The sequence below is a fragment of the Drosophila mojavensis genome, unplaced genomic scaffold (genome assembly GCF_018153725.1).
Source record: "Drosophila mojavensis isolate 15081-1352.22 unplaced genomic scaffold, ASM1815372v1 contig_108, whole genome shotgun sequence".
NCBI lineage: Eukaryota > Metazoa > Arthropoda > Insecta > Diptera > Drosophilidae > Drosophila > Drosophila mojavensis.
Window position 1 is genome coordinate 450893 of NW_025318636.1, and position 22338 is coordinate 473230.

The window sequence follows — 22338 nt, forward strand, 5'->3', positions numbered from 1 at the left end:
GCCGAATTATACAACGAATGTTTAATTCAGGAGACGTTCACTGCAACCTGGAAAACACAGAACCTGCTATTGCGACCCAAGGCCATCATCATATAGACCAATCTGTCTCTAAGACTCCATGGGAAAGGTGTTTGAGAAATTGATTTGCTCTAAACTGGAGAAGCTATTGTTAGCGCCGGAGGCCTGTCACCAAATCAATATGGTTTCCGGAAGGCCTGGTCAACAATAGATGCGCTAAATAAAGGACGAAGCAAAACTGCACCATTGCGGTTAGACGTAAAGAATGCCTTCGACACAGCCAGTTGGGACATGATACTGGATGTGCTGACATAATATAATATCCCTAAACATCTAAAAGAGATAGTAACAAGTAAGAAGGCTCTAGTCGAGACTGCTCGACTAGGAGATACCCTGAACCCTCTAATCTGATATTCTAATCACTGTGCATTTCTTTTCGGCACACATACATACACACGCACGTATTAGAACTCGCTCTGCTAACTGTGCAATAAGCAGCGACTGCGCTTGGGCTACGCTGCAGTGTGAGCAACATTATAAGAATTTATTTGTTGAATAATTTAATTTCTAGACGTACAATCTTAATGAAACTTTTAGAACATAATAATAATGTTCAAATGTATATACATTCCACAGCATAAGTCTCTAGTATTTGAAATACGCTTTTTACAAAGGTGAGGATGAGGGGGTAGAAATAGGAGTGGGGGGTAAATTTTAACTATATAATTTTTAATTATATAAAATACATATAAGTCTACATTTAAAATTTGGAAGCTCTAGCTCTAAAGGTGTAGGAGATATAATTAAATAACTAGCTTTCGATAAGGTTTTTAATCGATAATAAAATATAAAATAGTAGTTATCGATATTTAGAGAAAAACTTGATATGCGCGTAATATACACGGACCTAGGAAAAAAAATTTCAAGACTCTAGCTCTTATATCTTCTGTGATCGAGTGAGGGTCCCCAAACTCATACAGTGTCAGCTGGAGTCCCACAATGTACAGTACTGGGGCCTCTTCGACGTCTCCTTCTAATGAGCGTCATTAGGTCCGTCATCCTCTAGGCTGCGCCAATATGGTCAAGAGCGATGGCAACGCTGAGCTACAGCCGGGGCATTAGCGGCACCTATAGACTGAGCGCAATCAGAGTCAGCTGCGCTTTCAGGACTTGGTCGCCGAAGCCGTGGAGCGGAATGCACACGATCCTATACGACACAACGATATCAGAGCGAACATCATTGCACGATGGCAAAGAGGATGGAATAGCTCAGCTAAGAGTGGACGCACACGCTCATCCCGGAGCTTGAACCATGGGTAAGCCGCAAATACGGCGAGATTAATTCTTATCTAAGGCAGATTCTTTCGGGACATGGATGCTTTCGCACCTAATAGAAGCGCTTTGGCCAAGAAGAAACCGACGAATGCCCTTGGTGCGGATGTGGCCTGGTGGAAGACGCCAAACACGTCTCCTAGAGGAGAGGCGTTGTCTAGAAGAGGCAGTGGGCCGTTCCATTAGAGCGAACAACATGGTCAACTCCATGCTGGATTCGTAGGCAGCTTGGAAACTAATAATCACTAAACACATATTGTACAATATAGTATATATGTCGGAGATAAACTGATAGAATACAGTAATTTGAAACTACGCGCCAATACTCATAAGGTTCTGAATTGTGTTGGGTAAGAGAGACGATGATTGTTAGATTGTTGTTGAGTAAGTGAAGAATATTGTCTTTGATTTGAGAAGAGAACCCGACAACATGATGAGACTCGCTGCACAATTTTAATGGTGTAATGGAGGGCAATATTCAAGACTAACTTGACCGAAGATATCAGAAGATATAAGAAGTGTGATCTAACACTCGACCAACCGTGTGTGAAGATCAATTTCGTGTTTTGTTAGAACAACAAAATCATAACTTTCTGGTACTTGCAACAAGTTTGTAAGCGTCGTCTAAACAACCGTTACAAAATGGTCGCATTCTCTTGCCGAAATACAATTCTGATGTTGCCTGCGCCGATGTAAAACAATGTTGTGCTACTGTAGCGAAAAACCTTAATTTTGGCACTGACAAAATGCTTTGATGGAAACGCGTCTCAGTGGCTATCGAAAATATGTTATTCAGGCATTCAATTCAGACAATTGTTTGAACAAACGTATCACAGTTTTGAGACGTCAGCAATATCTATTTTAAATCTATTGAATAGTCGTCCGAATCTTGGCGAGTGTCTTGTTGTGTATGCGAGCCGAAAAATTACATCACTAGTGACCAAATGGAGAGACATGGATACCGAGGGACCACATGTTGCAACGCATTGCCTACACTGGAAACATTCTTAACAGACGAGCTTTGTAGTCCGAGAGATAAGTGTTGACTGCAGAGTAAAGATACAACCTCCATCAGGAGAAGACCATCGAACTGAGCGAACGTCGTTGCAGCGTCCTAAAACAGTTAGGTGCTACACATTTCTACACAATGTCCCAGGAATTTGTCAGGAAATGATGCAGGATCTAAGAGAGTGGAACTGTGTGTCGTTGATGAGCCAAAAATAAAGATGCAAGAGGTGTCCAGCATTTTTGGAAAAAAAGAAAAATGGTTCAGTTAGGCTCTGTGTTGATTATAGATAATTAAATGAAAATACAGTAGCCGATCAAATAGCTATACTAAGAGGAGCCAAGTATTTCACTTGTCTAGATATGGCCTGTGGATATTATCAGGTGCAGTTATATAAAGATTCCATTGAATACATTGCGTTTGTTACCTCTGATGGGCAATTTGAATTTACCGCCATGCCCTTTGGGTTAAAGAACGCACCATCGCGATGCATCGGTATTTCAGAGAGCGGTAATGAAAGTGATAGGTGACCTGGCCTATACATGGACGATATAATGATCGTTGCTCCAACAAATAAGGATGCTTTTGAGAGACTAGAAACTGTTTTGAATATATAGTCTAATGCTGGCTTTTCATTTAATGTTCATTTTTAAAAGACTCAGTTCAGTATTTTGGATATGAAGTAAGAGCAGGTGAAATTCGTCCTTACTTACGTAAAATTGAGGAACTAAGCGAATTGCCGACCCCTCAGTAAATCAAAAGTTTGAAATAATTTATTGGTTTGGCTTCGTACTTTTTTAACGTGTTACGTTGGTGGATGTTCTGGGGCTTGGAGTGTTTTTGCAGTGCATGCGCTGGATCCGGCTATTATGTCATCGGGAAGAGGGTACAAAGGGGGGAACTGCAACACGCTGCTTAAATTGTATTGATTATTGATCTCCAGCTTGGGGAGCTAACAATAACCCACAAATATGCGCCACATGGTCCCACAATAACTAAGCTTAGTTACTACTACAAAAAATAAATTATTGTTTTGCTAATAATAGCTTTCGGTTTGGGGGACAAGGCAGAAGAGGAGATAGAGTAAGAAGATATGAGAGCTTTTGGGGAACATTACTCAGCTTTAGATCAGCTAATGGGAATCTAAAGAATGAGTTGGTAAAAAAGAGTGGTTATTGCATTACGATTTTTTTTGGTTCTAATGCAGCGTGACTATATAAACTCTGACAAAACAAGTGTCCTTCCAAAAGGAGTCTGGTCCTTCGATGGCCAGTGTATAATATTTATAAAAAAAAAGTAGACAGCAACTTGCGGTCTCTCTGAAATATACGAAGTGCTGGCACCGGTGTTCAATTTTGTACTGAATTTATTAAATTTAACATGAACGCAAGCGCAGCTTGCACAGTAGAGAGCGCACCTATGCGCATCTAACAGCGAGCAGCGAGAGAGCGATCTTTTGGAGAGCGACACTCCCGTGCTAGCGCGTACAATAACAACTTCTCTGTACAGTGGTTCAGCTTCAAGTACTTAACCTATACAATTTCGATAATAATTCAATTAATAATTCATAATAATTCAATTTCTTATAATAATATATAATAATATTTCAGAAGGCAATATCCAAATGCCTTAACATCGGCCGCGTTGAAAGGCCGCAGGGCTTCAATAACATGGTGTATTAGTGGAGTGGCAGTGGTGCAACGCGATGAATTGCCCTTTTATATGTGCCATTTTTTGTCTTAACGACAATTACGCGCACTCTACCATCTCCTCCGACTATGGCTTCCGTCACCACGCCTAGCATCCACTGTTGTGGAGGAGCGTTGTCCTCTCCCACGAGCACGACTGCTCCGACCTGTATGTTCTGTCTCTCCTTCGTCCATTTTGACTTCTGCTGCAGGCTGAGCAGGTAGTCCCTTGACCAGTCGTTCCAAAATCGACGCTTGATGTTGGATGTCAGCTGCCATCTTTTTAATAGTGTCAGCTTGACGTCGTCGACTGGCTCTGTGGACGCGATTGGCAGCGGCACGAGCGTTGCTCCTATCAGGAAGTGCCCTGGCGTGAGCACTTCGCCGTCGTTGGGGTTGCTGCTGGGAGCGACCATTGGCCGCGAATTGAGCACGGCCTCGACCTCGACCAGCACGGTGGCCACCTCGTCTTGCCGTAATCGAGCGCTGCCCATCGCTTTCAGCAGCAAACCTTTGGCGGATTTCACCGCCGCTTCCCAAAGGCCGCCAAAATGCGGCGCTCGAGGAGGGATGAATACAAACTCCATGCCCCGCTCCGCAGCAAACATTTCCATGTCCGCTGTGTTGCCATGGAACGTAGCTTTGAGGTCCAGCGTGCGTGCAGCACCCACGAAATTGGTGGCATTGTCGCAGTACAGCTTCCGGACAAGCCCACGTCGACCAACGAACCTGGATAAACACATTAGAAATGAATTTGTGGTTAAATCGGTGACTAATTCAAGATGCACTGCCTTCGAAGTAAAGCAAACAAATATGGCAATATACATTTTGACTGGCGATTTGCCCCGAATTCCCAGCGAAACTAGTATTGGACCGCAAAAGTCCACTCCACTGATCTCAAATGGCCTATTTCCATGTAAGCGATCAGCGGGAAGATTGCCCATTATTTGGGATAAGAGTTTCGGCTTGTAGCGAAAACAATGTACACATTTTCGGACTACTGCACTGCAAGCCTGTCGAGCATTGACCAGCCAAACCTGCTGACGAAGCAGGCCCATTAGTACTAGGGGATTGGCGTGGCAATGAGAGTGATGCAAATGCTCCAAATAAAGCGTTACGAAACGACATTTTTTTGGAAGCAACAATGGGAATTTGGCATTATGTGCTAATGGTGCCTTCAATAAACGACCTCCTACTCGTAGCAACCATAACATACGCCTGCCATGCTGATGTGGGTGCAAAAATGGTGTCAGTTTTTGCAATGACGGTTGCAACACGACTGACTTCTTTATTTTCTTTATTTCTTCGCTGAATTCAATGTGTTGAATTACAGATATAACTGCAAGGAATGCGAAGCTTAACTCAGAAGCTGTAGGAACAAGTGAAGAATGACTTTCTTGTTTTCCATTGATAAAGCGGAACATATAGGCAACGATGCGGATTAGCTTAGAAAATGATGACGTTGACTCAATAAGATGTACGATAGGATTTGCTACCTCATCGACCGCGATCATAGTAATTGCAGTTCTACGCTTCTCTAGCAGCTCTAACTCCTTTGATAGGGTGATTTGTGGGTTGGCTGGCCACCATGTGTCAGAGAGCTTTAAAAATCCTGGTCCGCAAAACCACAATGATGTTTTAAGCTCCTCAACTGAACATCCCCGAGATACAATATCTGCTGGGTTGTCTTTCGTTGGTACATGACGCCAAGATACATTAGTTGTCAACTCTTGGATGGTTGCAACGCGATTAGCAACGAATGTGTTCAAGCTAGATGAATGCATTCGCAGCCAATGAAGCACCACCTCAGAGTCTGACCAAAATGTGACTTGATTAATAGGACAATCAAGTACTTTCCTTACCGCATCCCATAAGGTAGCTAACAATTCTGCAGCACACAACTCCAGCCGCGGAACAGATTTTGTTTTCAAGGGCGCTACCTTAGATTTAGCGACTAGCAGCCTGGTAGTGATACCCTTATCTGTTTGCATTCTTACGTATAAACAACAACCGTAAGCTCTCGTTGAGGCATCAGCAAATCCATGGATTTGACATCCTTTCGATTTAAGTGTGCCAACGTAACGAGGTATATGCAACGAGTTTAGATTTGAGAAACAGCTAGTTACTGCCTCAAATTCTTGCCTCATTTGAACAGGCAATTGGTCATCCCACCCAAGTTTGTGCAACCACATTTCCTGTAAAAGGACCTTCGCACGAGTTACGATCGGACTTAACAAACCTAAGGGGTCGTATAACCTTGCTACAAATGACAAAACGGATCTTTTGGTCTGTTGAACTTCTACTGGACAGTTCATGGAATATCTAAAGCTGTCATTCATTGGATTCCAAATTAATCCCAATGTTTTTGTGTCCTCTTGATGACCAATAACTATATCGTTTCTAGCTGGTTGTGCTGCGAGTTGTTTACAATTGGACGACCATTTTGTGAGAGGAAATCCAAACTTTTGAAGAATTGCGATCAAGTCTCGATGCAACAAGCACAATTCTTCGACGCTATCTGCTCCTGTCAACAGGTCATCAACATAGAAATCTCGGGCTAACGATCTTGCAGCAGCTGGATGAGTGGAAGCATGCAAGTCGCTTAGATGTTTTAAACATCGAATTGCTAAGAATGGAGCAGTCGCTGTCCCGTACGTTACTGTGTTTAATCGAAAGATTTGTAACGGATCAGTGGGCGTTTCCCTCCACACAATAAGTTGAAAGTTGCGGTGGGACTCGTCAAGTTCAATTTGACGGTACATTTTAGCGATGTCTGCTGTAGCAGCCCAAGGACGAAGTCGAAATCTTAGCAAAGTCTCCCATAACTGCGGCTGGATGGTCGGACCCACCATGAGTAGATCATTCAGCGACAATTGAGAGGAGGACTTGCTAGAGGCATCAAACACTACTCGAAGTTTAGTGGATGCGCTGTGCGGTCTTAGCACGCATTGATATGGGATGAAATAATGCGGCTCTCTCGGAATTTGATTGTTAGTTGGGCTCATGTGACCCAAGGCCAAGTATTCTTTCATAAAGTCAATATACATTGGCCGAATGTCTTCTTGCTTGCTCATTCTTCTTTCCAAGGCCAGAAATCGTCGCTTGGCTGTGTCGTAAGACGTACCAAGACAATGTGGGCTTGATTTGAATGGCAGCGACACTCTGAAACGACCCGAGGTAGTTTGGCAAATAGTCTCCACAAATGACTTCTCGCACAGTTGTTGCTCTGGGGTATACAAATTCGAATTAATTGTATTTGGCTTTTCTTCCAACTCCCAGAACTTGCGAACTATTGAATCTATAGCTATGTCGTCGTTTACGACGCTAATGAAAGTCGACGAACTAGTAGCTGCATTCAATGTTCGGCAGCGACCAGATACAATCCAACCAAAGGCAGTCAATTGCAATGTTGGGTTGTTATCGGATCCTTTTATTTTGCCTTCTCTTAATATATCAAAAAAGATATCAGCACCGAGCAACAAATCAATACGTTGCGGCTTGTGGAATTGAGGATCAGCTAATTGTACATTATCAGGTACCTTGATCTCTTCAGTGTGCTTCTCTGGTTGATACGACGAAATGGAACGTAACACACCAAAGTCTGTTCGGATTTCTATGTCGTCCGTTCGGGACGCTATCGAAGTTTGAACGCTGTGCCGAACAGATGACTGACAATTAGCAATGCCCAACAATTGAATCCCAGATCTTTGCCGTTTTAATTTCAACTGTTTTGCCAGTTCTTCAGTTATGAAATTTACTTGCGAGCCGGAATCTAATAAAGCTCTAGCTAAGTGATAAGATCCAGATTGATCTTTTATCTTCACAACTGCAGTTGCCAAAAGAACTTGATCAGAGGCTATCCGTGCGTGATTTACAGATGAAATCTGTGACGAAGTGACACGAGGGACTGCTGATACAACTGCTGAGCTACTTTGAGCCGCTTCAGAGCTGTATCTATGCAGTATGGTATGGTGCGGCTTAGAGCACACACGACAGTGGGCTGATTTGCAAGCAGCCACTGAGTGTCCTGTTCGCAAACAATTTATACAGAGCGGATAGCTCTTTGCGAACGTAAAACGTTTCTGGCAAGGTATTGCTGCGAACGACGAGCACGAGTGAATGAAGTGATCGTTCTTTTTACAAAACACGCATTTGGGACTCTGCGGCTCACTTGGCAGAGCGACAGCTAGAGAAGTTTTCCCAATTCTTTTCTTATTATCCTGAGCTACCTTACGACGTGGACCAGATGAGTCTTCAGCACTTAAATGCTGATACCGTCTGTTCAAGGCAGCTTCACAATCTTGCCACAATGGAAGCTTATTGTAGTCAAGATTCTCTTCCCACCTAGAGCGCGTGCCAGCGTCCACTTTCATCATTACCAAATGGATGAGCATGGCATTCGAAATCTGCTTATCAGATCCTAGCGATAAAAGAGATTCGTAAATGGCACGGACTGAGTCTATCAGCATGCGCAAAGATGATGCTGACGGTTCGGACATGTGTGGGAGATCAAATAGTTTTGAAATGCTGTTAAAAAATATGAGACACTGATTGTCGTACACATTTTTTAAAGCAGCTAACGCTTTTGGATAATTTGCATCTGTCACCTGATATGCCTTGACAGTGCCTAATGCTTCTTTGTCCAAGCATGACAACAAGTGGTTAAACTTTTCTATATTTGATAACCCTGGCTCGTTGTCGACTAAACTCTCAAAAAGTCCAATGAAATTCTTATATTCCGAATATTCTCCGCTAAACTTTGGCAGCTTTATATTCGGTAGATTCCTAGAATGTGACACTGAGCTAATCATTGTAGAGTTAGCGGGACTCTCACTTTTAGGTTGGCTATCACTACCTCGCTTCATAAGAAGTGCCTTTGTCGATACACACAAATCTTCTAACGTTGACCGAGGCACTAAATCTGCGTTAATGTCGTCCAACTCTTGTTGTGTCTTAAAGGCCTTTTCTATGTAGCGGTTCAATATCTCAAGTCGACATTCAATTTCAAATGGCTCTACTGGTTTAGTGTAATCTTTTAATGATTTATTAATGCGTGTTATGTCGTTTGTAACATTTTTGTAAACGGCCAACAGAGCTTCGACACGCTCTGATGATGACTCGTCCATAGACCTATTCTTTCCTCGCTTGTTAGTCATGATGCTATAAGTGATGCTCAGTTGAAACCAATTTCAATCGAAACAAATAAAAGTTCACTTAATGTATGACAACAAGCGAAGAGCAATTCAAGAATGTTAACAAATGCGCGCGATCGTAATAAATCTCAATATATTACGCTGGCAGTGTTAAACTATACTTGAGTGACTGTTACAGACAGTTGATACGATATAGCGAAGACAACAACCAAAATGTTGAGTGACTATTTGGGCAAGTGGTCTATTGAGTTATATTTGACTGTTGAGCGACTGAGTGCAATGCATTCACAAGCGAGAGCGCGCCGGTATGAATGCCAAAATATAAGTGCAGATCGAGCTCATACAATGAGCGCAAAGCGAGAGTGCAAGTTTTGAGCGCAAAGCGAGAGCGCTGCTGCGTGTGCAAGCGTGGGTGCAAACGATATTGCAAGTGAGTATGCAATGAGCGCAAAGTGAGCGCGCACTAATATGTGCAAGCGAGACAGTAAAACGAGAGCGCAACTATAAGTGCAAGCGCGAGTGCAAACGATATTGCAAGCGCGCATGCAAATGATGAGCGTAAATTAAAGCGAAATTTGCTGTGTAAGCGCGAGTGCAAACGATATAGCAAGTGAGTATGCACTGAGCGCAAAGTGAGCGCGCACTAATATGTGCAAGCGAGACAGTAAAACGAGAGCGCAACTATAAGTGCAAGCGCGAGTGCAAACGATATTGCAAGCGCGCATGCAAATGAAGAGCGTAAATTAAGAGCGCAATTATCTGTGCAAGCTGTGAGCGCAAGCGCAAAACGAAAGTGCGAGACGAAAATGAGCAAAAAAACTGTAACACACTAGCGGCGCCAAAGAAAACTTGGATTATGCGAGGCAATAGAGATTGAATTATTTGCAGATCAAAGGTCAATATGCACCTTATTATTATTTTTATTTATTTTTTTTAAATTTCAATTTGAAATAAGCTCAACACAATGTACATAGGCGTAGATTGTACATACATTAATATTTTGTATGTCTCAAGTAATGCATTTATTTATTTATGGCTTGCATTACTTGGTCATCTATGTGCTCTATGTATTTATGTACTTCCCTGATTATCCACAAAATCCATAATCCAGCTTCCTTCAATTCCAGAGAGTGTCCACCCGGGGGCGCCAAAAATGTCCTTCCAAAAGGAGTCTGGTCCTTCGATGGCCAGTGTATAATATTTATAAAAAAAAAGTAGACAGCAACTTGCGGTCTCTCTGAAATATACGAAGTGCTGGCACCGGTGTTCAATTTTGTACTGAATTTATTAAATTTAACATGAACGCAAGCGCAGCTTGCACAGTAGAGAGCGCACCTATGCGCATCTAACAGCGAGCAGCGAGAGAGCGATCTTTTGGAGAGCGACACTCCCGTGCTAGCGCGTACAATAACAACTTCTCTGTACAGTGGTTCAGCTTCAAGTACTTAACCTATACAATTTCGATAATAATTCAATTAATAATTCATAATAATTCAATTTCTTATAATAATATATAATAATATTTCAGAAGGCAATATCCAAATGCCTTAACAACAAGTAAGAAGGCTCTAGTCGAGACTGATCCACTAAGAGATACCCTGAACCCTCTAAGCTAATAATCTCATCATTCTGCACTTCTTTTATGCATACATGCATACACAGTGACTGCATTTGCTCTGCGCTGCATCGTGGGCAATATTATGAGAATTTATTTGTTGAATAATTTCTTTTGTAGACATACAATTATAATGATAATCTTAGAGCGTAATCATATGGTAAAAATGTGTGTAGATTCCAAAGCACAAGTCTCTAGTACTTTTGGGGGAGAAAGGGGACGTGGTATCCAAAATCTGTAAATTAAGAAATCTTTGTATCGATCAACTGTATATACACAGTAAATCTGAAGTCTCTAAAAGTGTTCAAATTAGGTTGAGAAAAAAAAAACAAATTTTCGATTATTATCGATAAAAAGTTATCGGATGAGTTATCGATATGATAATCTTGTACTGCGTATGGTACACACGAGTATGCATACCAAATTTCAGCTTTATAGCTCTTATAACTTTTGAGATCGACGCACTCATACGGACGGACAGACGGACAGGGTTGTATCGATTCAGCTCGTCGTGCTGATCAAGAATATATGTACTTTGTGGGGTCTGCCACGCCTCTTTCTGTCTGTTACATACATTTCAACAAAACCATTATACCCTGATTTCCCATTTTCAATGAGGGTTCCCCTGAACCCTTCGAGCAATTGATATTTCAATAATTATTCGCATATGCACACATACACGCACACACACAGACATACGCACGCACGCATAAACACGCATTGGCTACAGTGTTGGCTTACTATGGGAAGTTATTTGTTTAATAACTTTTCTTGTGGATGGACTATCTTCATGAAACTTTCAGATTATGAATATAAAATAGATATGCATTTATTTGCCAAAGCAAGGTATATGAAATACGCCTTTAACATCCCCATCACAGGCGGTAAATTAGTGGTGGGGGGACGCGTTCAAGCATACGAACAGACGGACAGAGCTAAACCGACTCAGCTCGTCGCCCTGATCAAGAATATATATACTTTATGGGGTCTGCCACGCCTCCTTCTGCCTGCTACATACATTTAACAAAACCATTATACTTGATTTCCAATTTTCAATGGGTTCAGGGTATAACAAGAGAACCGTTGAGCATAGAGGGATCTTTTTTTCAACAATCGACTATATCGGTGGAGCGCATGAAGCGAAATGATTGTGCTTTCCTATATTTTCGTAGTCCGAACCTAAAGGTGAGGAGCCGAGCAAGTACGAATCTATCTGGGGTCGTAATGCTCGAAAAAAGTATGCAAAATGCCTTATACTACTTGTCCGGTCTATGTGCTCTATAGCATTAACCAAATAACACATGGACTAGACATCTAAAACAAATTTATTCTACGCCGAAATATGTGTCTCGCAGGTCCCAACTTCGTATTCACTCGGCCCAATTTTTTTGGCTCGGGTAATGAAATATAGCACGACGAAATCAGTGCGCTGCAAACACGCAAACGAAATGGTCCTGTTGTATGCGCCTTGCGTGCCTTGAACTCTTCGCACGCAAGCACAAACACTCATGGGCTGCAATGTGGGCTAACTACGGGAACTTAATTGCTTAATAATTTTTCTTGTGGAAATAACTTTTCTTCGTGAAACTTCCAGCACGTCTCTAATACTTAAAATACGGCTTCACAAATTTATTGGTGAGGGGGTGAATATAAGGGTAGGCGTGGCAGACACCAATAAAGTATATATATTCTTGATAAGGGCGACGAGCTGAGTCGATTTAGCTCTGTCCGTCTGTCCGAATGCTTGAACGCGGATGGACAGGGCTAAATCGACTCAGCTCGTCACCCTGATCAAGAATATATATACTTTATTATAATACATTTATCAAAACCATTGTACAGGGTATATAATTTCCCATTGAAAGTGGGTTCAGAGAATAAAAATAAAGGATATACGTCTCTACGTCATTTGAAAGCGTAACAAAAGTAAATATTAGAGGTAGAAACATTAAAATTAGATAGTTGAGTTACCATGGCTCATTGGAAAAACTGCTCTGTTATTTTCGAATTTTTGTATTGAAAACTCTTACCTCAGAGAATTGTTAGAATTGACGAAAAATTTCAGAATACTTAACGTTTTCCGCAAATTCTGTTATATTTAAACACTAATAATGCTGGGGACTTGAATATTTGATGTCGGTTTGATAGAACAAAATTAGGTAAAGTATATCTACGTCCAATGACTTCGTGTCTAATTGAGAAAAGCGGTAACAGTTCAACCTCAAATGACTAAATTAAATAAAGATGTCTACTCCAGTAAAGAATAGACGTTTTTTTTTGTCAACAATAGCGACTGATAATTTAATGGCAATGATGATTTTTACAATATTCTTGAATGAAAACATTTAAATGTATGTGTACACACGTGTAGGTATATTCAATCTCATATTGTGCGATTCTGCAATCCCGTCAGCAGTAAATTAGTCGTTAAATTCAAAGTTTCTAAGTGTGCTGGTTGTTTCGCCGTTAACACAGCTAATACGCTTAGACCGTATTCTTAATTGTTAAAAAATGTTTCTTCGAAATAGTATTTCTTAATATTATATACTAGCTGGCCCGGCAAACGTTGCATTGCCCTCTATGTTATTTTTAGGTAAAAAATTGTTGAAAGCTATGTTGTTCAGGTTGGGATACACTCTGATTAATTTATTAATCGGATTTTCATTCAAGCACCTTGTGGTAAACGACATTCTTCGTTTTTTGGTCGGGTGCAAGAACAAATAATGCGGATGGTTTGCCAACACGTGAGCATGCCACGTACAATTGACCATGAGAAAAACACGCATTTTCTAGATTGAGGCCACAAATAGTCAAAGATTGGCCCTGTGACTTGTTGATCGTCATGGCGAAGGCAAGACGTTTAAATTCAAAGGGCATATCTGTTGAGATCATCGGAATCCTAAGAATAAGAACTTCATCTTTAAATTTTCCTTTGAGTATCGACGCGTGAATCACATTGCTCATCAGTTTTCTTATCACCAAACGCGTTCCATTGCACAGTTTTGGTTGGTTTAAATTTCTAAGCATGCAAATCTTGGAGAATTGCTCTTTTCATAGCTGTGTTGATTTCTTGACGCCGGTCAAGTTGTTCTTCCATATTGCCCATGAAGTATATTTGCAAGAATTTGTGCTGTGCATCTTCAATAGTTTGCAATGATCCAATGCGATGGCAAATCTGGCCTTGAATCTTTAAATTCAAAGCCATAGTTATAGTTAGATTTACAAACACTTTTTACAGAAATCTAACAAACTACATTATTCCAAATTTTTTTTTTTTTTTTTTTTTTTTGACAGTCATAGAAAATAAAATTTTTAACGTAAATTACCTTAAATGTCGGATTATATCCGTCTCTAATAATTTCCGCCCCAAATGAAGTCATTGAAACAGGCATTGTATTTTTGAGTGTTCGCTAGAAAATGTCGTGATTCTAGTGTTTCGCCATAAAGCAGGGAACGCAATGGCTCTGGTGGCGGGACCACTAATGGCAATGTCACTTTACCACTAAGGCAGCACAAACCGGGCGTTTCACCAGCAAACTTCAATGCGCCACAATGCTGGCAAACAACGTCCATTGGGCCAATGCAAACTAAACGATTCAAGCTATAGTCAATGGTGCAATCATATCGAAACGCTGCTCGATTCAAATCAATCCTTGAACCATTTTATATTGCCATTTCACGGGCTGCCTCTCTTTGAGAAGCACGAATTAAGGCCCTTCTTTGCTGGGTACTAACGCGGCGCCTTTCTCGGGCGATTTCTCGTTCTTCGTCAGATAATTGACTCGCGATATTCCGATGCCTAATTGCATTATGGGTCCGCCGGGAAAGATTAGATCTTCTAGGACGCGGCATTTTTATCAATAGTAACACTGAATATGCCCTCGCACAAAACCACATAAAACAATCGAGAAATATAAATATAAATAAGTTACACAAATTTATGTTTGAGACAAACAAATACCTGAACTTTCGAGATATTTAGCTTTTGTACGCACGCGCACAATTATTATTTATAAAGTTTAAAAGTCCAAAAATATAAAAAGCCAAAAATACACTTTTTAATAATTAACTTTTTTTTTTTTTTTTTGAATTTCGAATTTTGGATTTTTTTATTTATTTTTGATTAGACAGGTTTTAATCTTTTTTTTTTTTTTTTTTTTATTTTTGTAATTTTTGATTTGAAATATTTATAAAGTTTAAAAGTCCAAAAATATAAAAAGCCAAAAATACACTTTTTAATAATTAACTTTTTTTTTTTAATTTCGAATTTTGAATTTTTTATTTATGTTTTGAACAGTCAGGTTTTAATCTTTTAATTTTTTTGAATTTTTGCAGATTTTTGATTTGAAATATTTTTCTTTTTGATTTGGAAAAAAAATTTTTTTTTGTTTATTTATTTTTTTTTTTTTTGAATAGTCTTTTTTTTTTTTTTTTTTGTTGAATAGTCTTTTTTTTTTTTTTTGTTTGTTGAATAGTCAGGTCTGCTCGAGGCTGTGCCGTAGACTGACTGACTACATTTGTTTATTTACTTCTATACAGGACCGAAACTGTCACTGTTGTCAAGGCTACTGAGTATAAATGGAAATTTGAATCTTTAGGGAAAAAACCGCGTTTTTCAAGTATTCGTCAAATTTTTTCAGTATTTTAAAGATCTACTGATCCGCCTCGTGGCGGAGACAAATCCAACAAATCAAAAACTATGAAAATTGGTCCAGCAGATCTCGAGTTTTAAGTGCTAATACACTTTTACACAACTCTCTTTTATATATATAGATTAATAGTATTCGGAGATTGGCAGGGATATACGTGATTTGTCAACGCAAAAATATCCAGTAATCCCCTAAACAGAACTAAATAATTGAAATAATACTTGTGTGTACCATACGCAGTACGAGCTTATAAATTTCCCATATCGATAAAATCGATAATAATTTATATATTTTTCAGACTTTAGGGTACCATTTTAGTATAACATTCTTGACTAGATCCTCTAAATTTTTGTTCGTTATATTAAACAAGTAAGAAAGCTCTAGTCGAGACTGCTCGACTACGAGATCCCCTGAACCCTTGGAGCAATAGATATTTCAATAATTTTTCGCGACTTTCAGTTTACACAAGAAACACGCACACACACACACACACACGCACGTACGCACACACACGCATACATACACAAACGCATACACACACACATACACAAACACATACACACACAAGCAACCACGCATAAACACGCATGGGCTGCAGTGTGCGCTTACTATGAGAACTTAATTGTTTAATAACTTTTTTATGGACGTACGATCTTTATGAAACTTTCAGATTATAATTATAACATGAATATGCATGTAATTGCCAAAGCACAAGTCTCTAGTATTTGAAATACGCTTTTTACAAAAGTGATGGTGAGGGGGTGAATTTAGAGGTGGGGGGTAAATTTTAACAAAAATCGAAATTGTATAAATTGCATATAAGTATATGTTGAAGCACTAGTATTTTCTTTATTCATTGTTGAAGCACCAGCGAGTTTCGGCGACGGACAAGTTCCAAACGTTACTGCCCTCTTTGTCTCAACTCTTTTTTGTGCTTGCCACCGAACCACACTCAGCGACAGCTGCAAACGCTGTCGCCCAGCTACAACGGGACATTTCTATGCTACAAATCATATTCGACCAATTACAATGCACCAAACGGCTGACGCAATATTCCTTTGAAATTACAACAGTCGCGAAATAGCAAGCAGCTCCTATTTCACATACTGACCACCAAATACTCTCAATAACTTAACTATGCAAGTTGCGATCATGTGTGACCAAAACAACCACCATACTCTGTAATAGAGCATTCTTTGTTCAAGGGCATCGAACACACAGGCTCAACTCACACACACACAAGTGCGAAGGCACGCAAAAAGGGAAATAGACAAGTAGGTAGAAAGCGCAATTACAGTGCTCGCCAATATATTAACACTACTTGCGCTTCGACACGGCCATCCTGACCTTATCACGGCCTCGTGTAACTCTTACAATAAAAAGCTTTACGCAATAAATCTTCTCATAAATTCGTTCATTACAAATATTTTCCATACAGAATATTATCTTCAGGTTTTAATTTCATTCTTGATCTAACATAATCCAACTGTCTTTATAATTCTTTACAGTATCATAGTTCCAACTGATCTACATCAAAATATCTTATGTACCACACGTCATCATCAAAGCATTTGTTCTTTATTTTTGCACTATGACAAATTCTCATTTTTCTTATCAGCTCTTCAAGCAGCCGTTCTATCTTCACTCATTTCATTGCTGACTATTTCAACCATTTCTCTTCCATTCAGATCATTACTGACTTTTTCAACTATTTCTCTTCCATTTAGCTCATTACTGACTCTTTCAGCCATTTCTCTGCCATTCAGATCATTACTGACTCTTTTAGCATTTCTCTTTCATTCAGCACATTACTGTCTCTCTCAACAGTTTCTCTATCATTCAACTCATTACTGTCTCTTGCAACAGTTTTTCAACACATTACTGTCTTTTTCAACAGTTTCTCAATACCTTACTGTCTCTTGCAACAGTTTCTCGATACATTACTGTCTCTTGCAACAGTTTCTCAATACATTACTGTCTCTTCCAACAGCTTCTCAAAACAATACTGTCTCTTCCAACAGTTTCTCAGAACATTACTGTCTCTTCCAACAGTTTCACTTTCAATATCATTCATATGATCATCACAACATTCCGAATTCAACTGACATACATCAACTCCATCTGGCAACTTCCTCATATCATCATGAGTATGATTGTATTTTCTATTATTTAACTATTTGTTCCTATTATTAATTTTCTAACAATTCAGATGCTTACAACTGTGCTCTAAACTTTAAATTTAACTTTGTTCGAAAGCTTTCTTAATTTTTCAAAAACACAGAGAGATCTTTCAAAAAAAGGATCATAGTAATTTTAACTTGTACATTTGCTTTAAAAACCTTTTTTTTTTTTTTTCTTTTTTTTTTCTTTTATTGTTTAATTAATTATTTTTTGAAACAAATCTCACTACGGCCATTCTGACATTTACACGTCCTCGTGAGTACAAAGTATAAACGAACTAGGCAATTGACAGAGTTTCCAACATAAAATAATTATAGCAAAGGCATTTTACTAGCTGACTACTCTTACATGAAGATTACTTAGATCATCAGGACAACATCATACCTAAAATCCTACTGTCAGTGGCTACCAGCGAGTCGATAGGATAACACATTAACTCGTGTCCCTAACAGCGCTAGCAAACCAATGACATGTTTATCAGTAAGACTCTGAGGTATAGTGTCTGATGTCCACAGTGTGTCTCACAAGTTACGTTCCACTACTCTTCCTACTCACTACTGACGTCTTTCAACGCCTTCATTTCTTTCTTCTCAACTCTCCTCACCCTTTAAGACTTTCTTTTACTCATTTACCAAAATAAATTACAAGTGAAATACAAAAAGCTGATTGACATCAACATTTAACCCCTGGCAATCAAAGTAAGGATCGAGCCTCGGCCAAAGAATTGCAACTTATTCACAAAATGAATTCCGTCAGAATCTCTGCGCTGTTCAGCCATATGATACTCACTAATGCATGAGAGATTTCTAGAAAATGAGTCAACATTACCCATTCTTCTGCCCTCTATGTACTGCAAATCAAATGAAAACATCTATAAATTAGCACACCATCTTTGTGTCCTGTAAAATATGTTACGTTTAGTTCTTGATGCCTAATTAACAATCAATAAAAACGACAATATTTGTGTCCGTCCAATAATAATAATGAAAATGCTGTATAACAGCACCGACAGTAATTGTAGTTGGCAAAATGACACTAATGACACCAATGACACCAAAATGAAACTCGACAAACAAACTCGAGAAATAATTTTTTTTTTTTTTTTTTTATAGGCTTTATCGAAAGATTTTAAATTTGTATACATTACACATTTTGCACATTCCAGTACTACGACTTGCCTTCAACATATTAAATGAATTACAAACAAATTTTGTACTTAGCTTTTTCTCAATGAACATTCTGGAACCCCCTGGAATCTCATTCTCCGCATGCAAGCATCCGCACATTACACATGGCGGCGGCGCTCCACTGCTCTACGCAATTTTTTTTTTTTTTTTTGTCTTTTGTAATTTTTGTGCCACTTTCCACTCTATCTCTCGCTCACTCTCGGTTTCATTGCCAAGCAAGAAAAAAAAAAACACACCGCAAGCCACATGAACATCCACGAACATGATCCTCCTCGCTGCGCTATTAATTTTTGTGAAGTTGCACCAATTCAAATTGCTCGTCAGATGCCGGCTTTTACAAGTTAATCAAATTAACAAATTTTAATTTTATTGTTTCATTTCTCATGTTGAGTCGCGAGCCAGATCCCACTTCTGATGTTAAAGCACTAGTATTTTCTTTATTCATTGTTGAAGCACCAGCGAGTTTCGGCGACGGACAAGTTCCAAACGTTACTGCCCTCTTTGTCTCAACTCTTTCTTGTGCTTGCCACCGAACCACACTCAGCGACAGCTGCAAACGCTGTCGCCCAGCTACAATCATATTCGACCAATTACAATGCACCAAACGGCTGACGCAATATTCTTATGAAATTACAACAGTCCCGAAATAGCAAGCAGCTCCTATTTCACATACTGACCACCAAATACTCTCAATAACTTAACTATGCAAGTTGCGATCATGTGTGACCAAAACAACCACCATACTCTGTAATAGAGCATTCTTTGTTCAAGGGCATCGAACACACAGGCTCAACTCACACACACACAAGTGCGAAGGCACGCAAAAAGGGAAATAGACAAGTAGGTAGAAAGCGCAATTACAGTGCTCGCCAATATATTAACACTACTTGTGCTTCGACATATACATTAAAAATTTGGAGACTCTAGCAATAAAGGTGTAGAAGCTATTATTTTATAACTGGGCTTCGATAAGGGTTTTTATCGATAAAAAAAGATCGAGATGAGTTATCGATTTTTAATGATAAACTTGATATGCGCGCTGTAATTACGGACATTTAAAAAAATTTGAAGTCTCTAGCTCTTATATCTTCTGAAATCGACGCGTTCATACATACGGACAGACGGACAGGGCCAAATCAACTCAGCTCGTCACCCTGATCAAGAATATATATACTTTGTGGGGTCTGCCACGCCTCCTTCTCCCTGTTACATACATTTCAACAAAACCATTATACCCTGATTTCCCATTGAAAATGGGTTCAGGGTATAAAAATACAATTGTATTAATCTAGATCTTTGTTTACAGATTATTACACGCATATACCATCTAATTTTTTTCAGCACAGCTGTATACATTCTTGTGTTTCGACTCCAAAGTTGTGAGCAATGATCGTATACGCTTTAGAATGTATCCGGTTGGTCTTCTAATATCATGCTGCTTTTATGTAATAACTCTGATGGTGTATTCATCAATCGAAAAGTTGCGAAATCTTCCGGGAAAAATTTTAATTTGTTTAGTAAGCAGTCTTCTTTTCGCCTATCTTGGAATTGCATTAGGACAATTGTTGCCTACTTCAAACAATGATATATGTTTTATGTCTGGTAAGTCAATCATTAATTAATATTTTGTTAAGCGAAAAAGATTTTTTGTAATACAGAATTAACACTAACCAGAGAACACATGGACAAGACATGTAGAACAAATTTTTTTTACAGCAAAAAATGTTAAGTTGCTTGGCTCGGTCGCTAGAAGCAGTGAAAGTATTGCACGACAAAGTCAGTGCGCTGCAAGCGCTCAAACGAAATGGTCCCATTCTTATATGAAGCACAGCTATGCGCTATTTGTCCTACTCTCTCTCTCTATCTGACTCTATGGTCTCTCAAATCACCGAAATCAGCAGCGTACAAAAATTCAAATTTGTTCGCAACGATCCCAACTCTTTCCTTTTGAAGGTTATACCTAAATTATAAAAGCGTTTGTCACTCTCATACAAACAAAATGTAAGCGTTTCGATGGATATTCGTGGGAAGGATATGAAAGCGTTGATGCGCATAAACAATATAATTTCGCCACGGGAAAGCACACACACACTTGCAGTCTCTGGAAATATATGTGAGTATTTGTGGCCTGTGCAAAATGTAAATCCAAAAATTTGTCGCTGGTCGGTCTTACGGATGTACATACATGTATATTCTTATACAAATTCATGTTTCAAATGCGTATATCGATAAATTACGGTAATTATATATAAATAACATTAGTTTACAGATAATTTCAATCGAAACAAGTAAGAACGTTGCAGTCGAGCTTTACCGGCTCCAGAATACTCATTCACATCCCATCAGCAATTTGGCAGCTAAGTTTCGCTCTAATACTGTAGTATTTGCCACGCCCCTACTGTGAGTAGACACCTCATTTTTGGTCAGTTTTTAGAACGAGCTAACGGTACCCTAAGTACGAAATTTGAATGCTTACGCTCAAAAAATGTGAAAATTACAGGGTATTTTTCGATATGCCACGCCCTTGAAGAGGCGTAAAAATCATTTTTGGGTAATTTTTGCCAGTCTGGCCAGCTATGCGGCGGACATATATCCGTCAAAGCTTTTTGGTCTTGGGTGGTCAGCCCGAGTATATATACCAAATTTGAGGTCTCTAGTACCAATAGTGTCCAAAATATGGCAGAATTAAACAAGTAAGAAAGCTCTAGTCGAGACTGATCGACTATGAGATCCCCTGAACCTTAACTGAAGCTTACACAAGAAACACGCGCGCGCACACACACACACACACACACACACAGGAGACTCGAGTTGCGTTTTCGTGGAGTACGGTCGACGTCATCGTGATCCATCGTGGACAATAGCTTGATCTGTGTTTTTCCCTGTGAAAGTGGAAAGAACTGTAGACAACGTGGTTGCTGTGGGCGCGACGCACCCAGCGACGGCAAAAATTATCAAAGACTTACTTCGCGGCGGTCTCGCGGAGTACCCCAGTGATACAAACCGGTGGTGCAAGAGAGGGGGGCAATAGCGTCACTGTTTTTGGCGTCAGGGCTTTCCTCTTTCCCTTTCTTTTTTTAAGCGCGAAAAGATTTGTCACATTAGGCGTCACATTTGTGCAAATAATAAAAAATCAGATGCATTCACTCTAACAGCTGTTAGTAGTGCTAGAAATTGCAGCGGACAATCAGTTGCTCACTAACTTTGGTGAGTTGCTAAATCTCAGCAAAGACAGCAACCTAGCTGCTGGTGTGAGGTATTAAAAGCAGGTATTAAAAGTAGTGCATACTTTCGGGCTCTCGCTGTAGTTAAGTTGAGTTTAAGTTACTGCGGTCTCTAAACTCAAATTATATTAGTAGGCAGTGCCCACTACAGGCTTCACGCCGTGGTAGTCGGAGCAATATGAAGGCCATGATGGAGGAGGAGCTGCAAGCTTTCGCGCGCCGTTCCTCGTTGCAGCGATCACCGCAGCAACAACAGAGGGCGTTGCCGCAGCCGTCGACTTGTAA

The 22338-nt window shown here is 39.7% G+C and overlaps 2 protein-coding genes across 3 annotated transcripts in view; one reads left to right on the forward strand and one right to left on the reverse strand.

The window, feature by feature from the left end:
• The window catches only part of LOC6578189, a 71705-nt gene extending 50844 nt beyond the window's left edge, over window positions 1-20861 (forward strand). Inside the window, exons 3-4 of one of the 2 annotated variants that reach the window (XM_044010077.1) lie at window positions 20176-20431; window positions 20546-20861. In XM_044010077.1, the coding sequence (XP_043866012.1) occupies window positions 20176-20431; window positions 20546-20697 (408 nt within the window). In that variant the 3' untranslated portion in view covers window positions 20698-20861. Of the gene's footprint in view, window positions 1-20170; window positions 20432-20545 lie in introns of those variants that run through there. The other variant, XM_002004070.4, reaches the window with a different exon arrangement.
• On the reverse strand, window positions 3925-10429 carry LOC122757581. Its single transcript, XM_044010138.1, has 2 exons — window positions 10281-10429; window positions 3925-4773 (listed from the first exon to the last, which is right to left on the reverse strand). The coding sequence occupies exon 2, from the start codon at window positions 4656-4658 to the stop codon at window positions 4035-4037; it is 624 nt and encodes a 207-aa protein (XP_043866073.1). The 5' UTR covers window positions 4659-4773; window positions 10281-10429; the 3' UTR covers window positions 3925-4034.
• Window positions 20862-22338: the final 1477 nt, after the last annotated feature.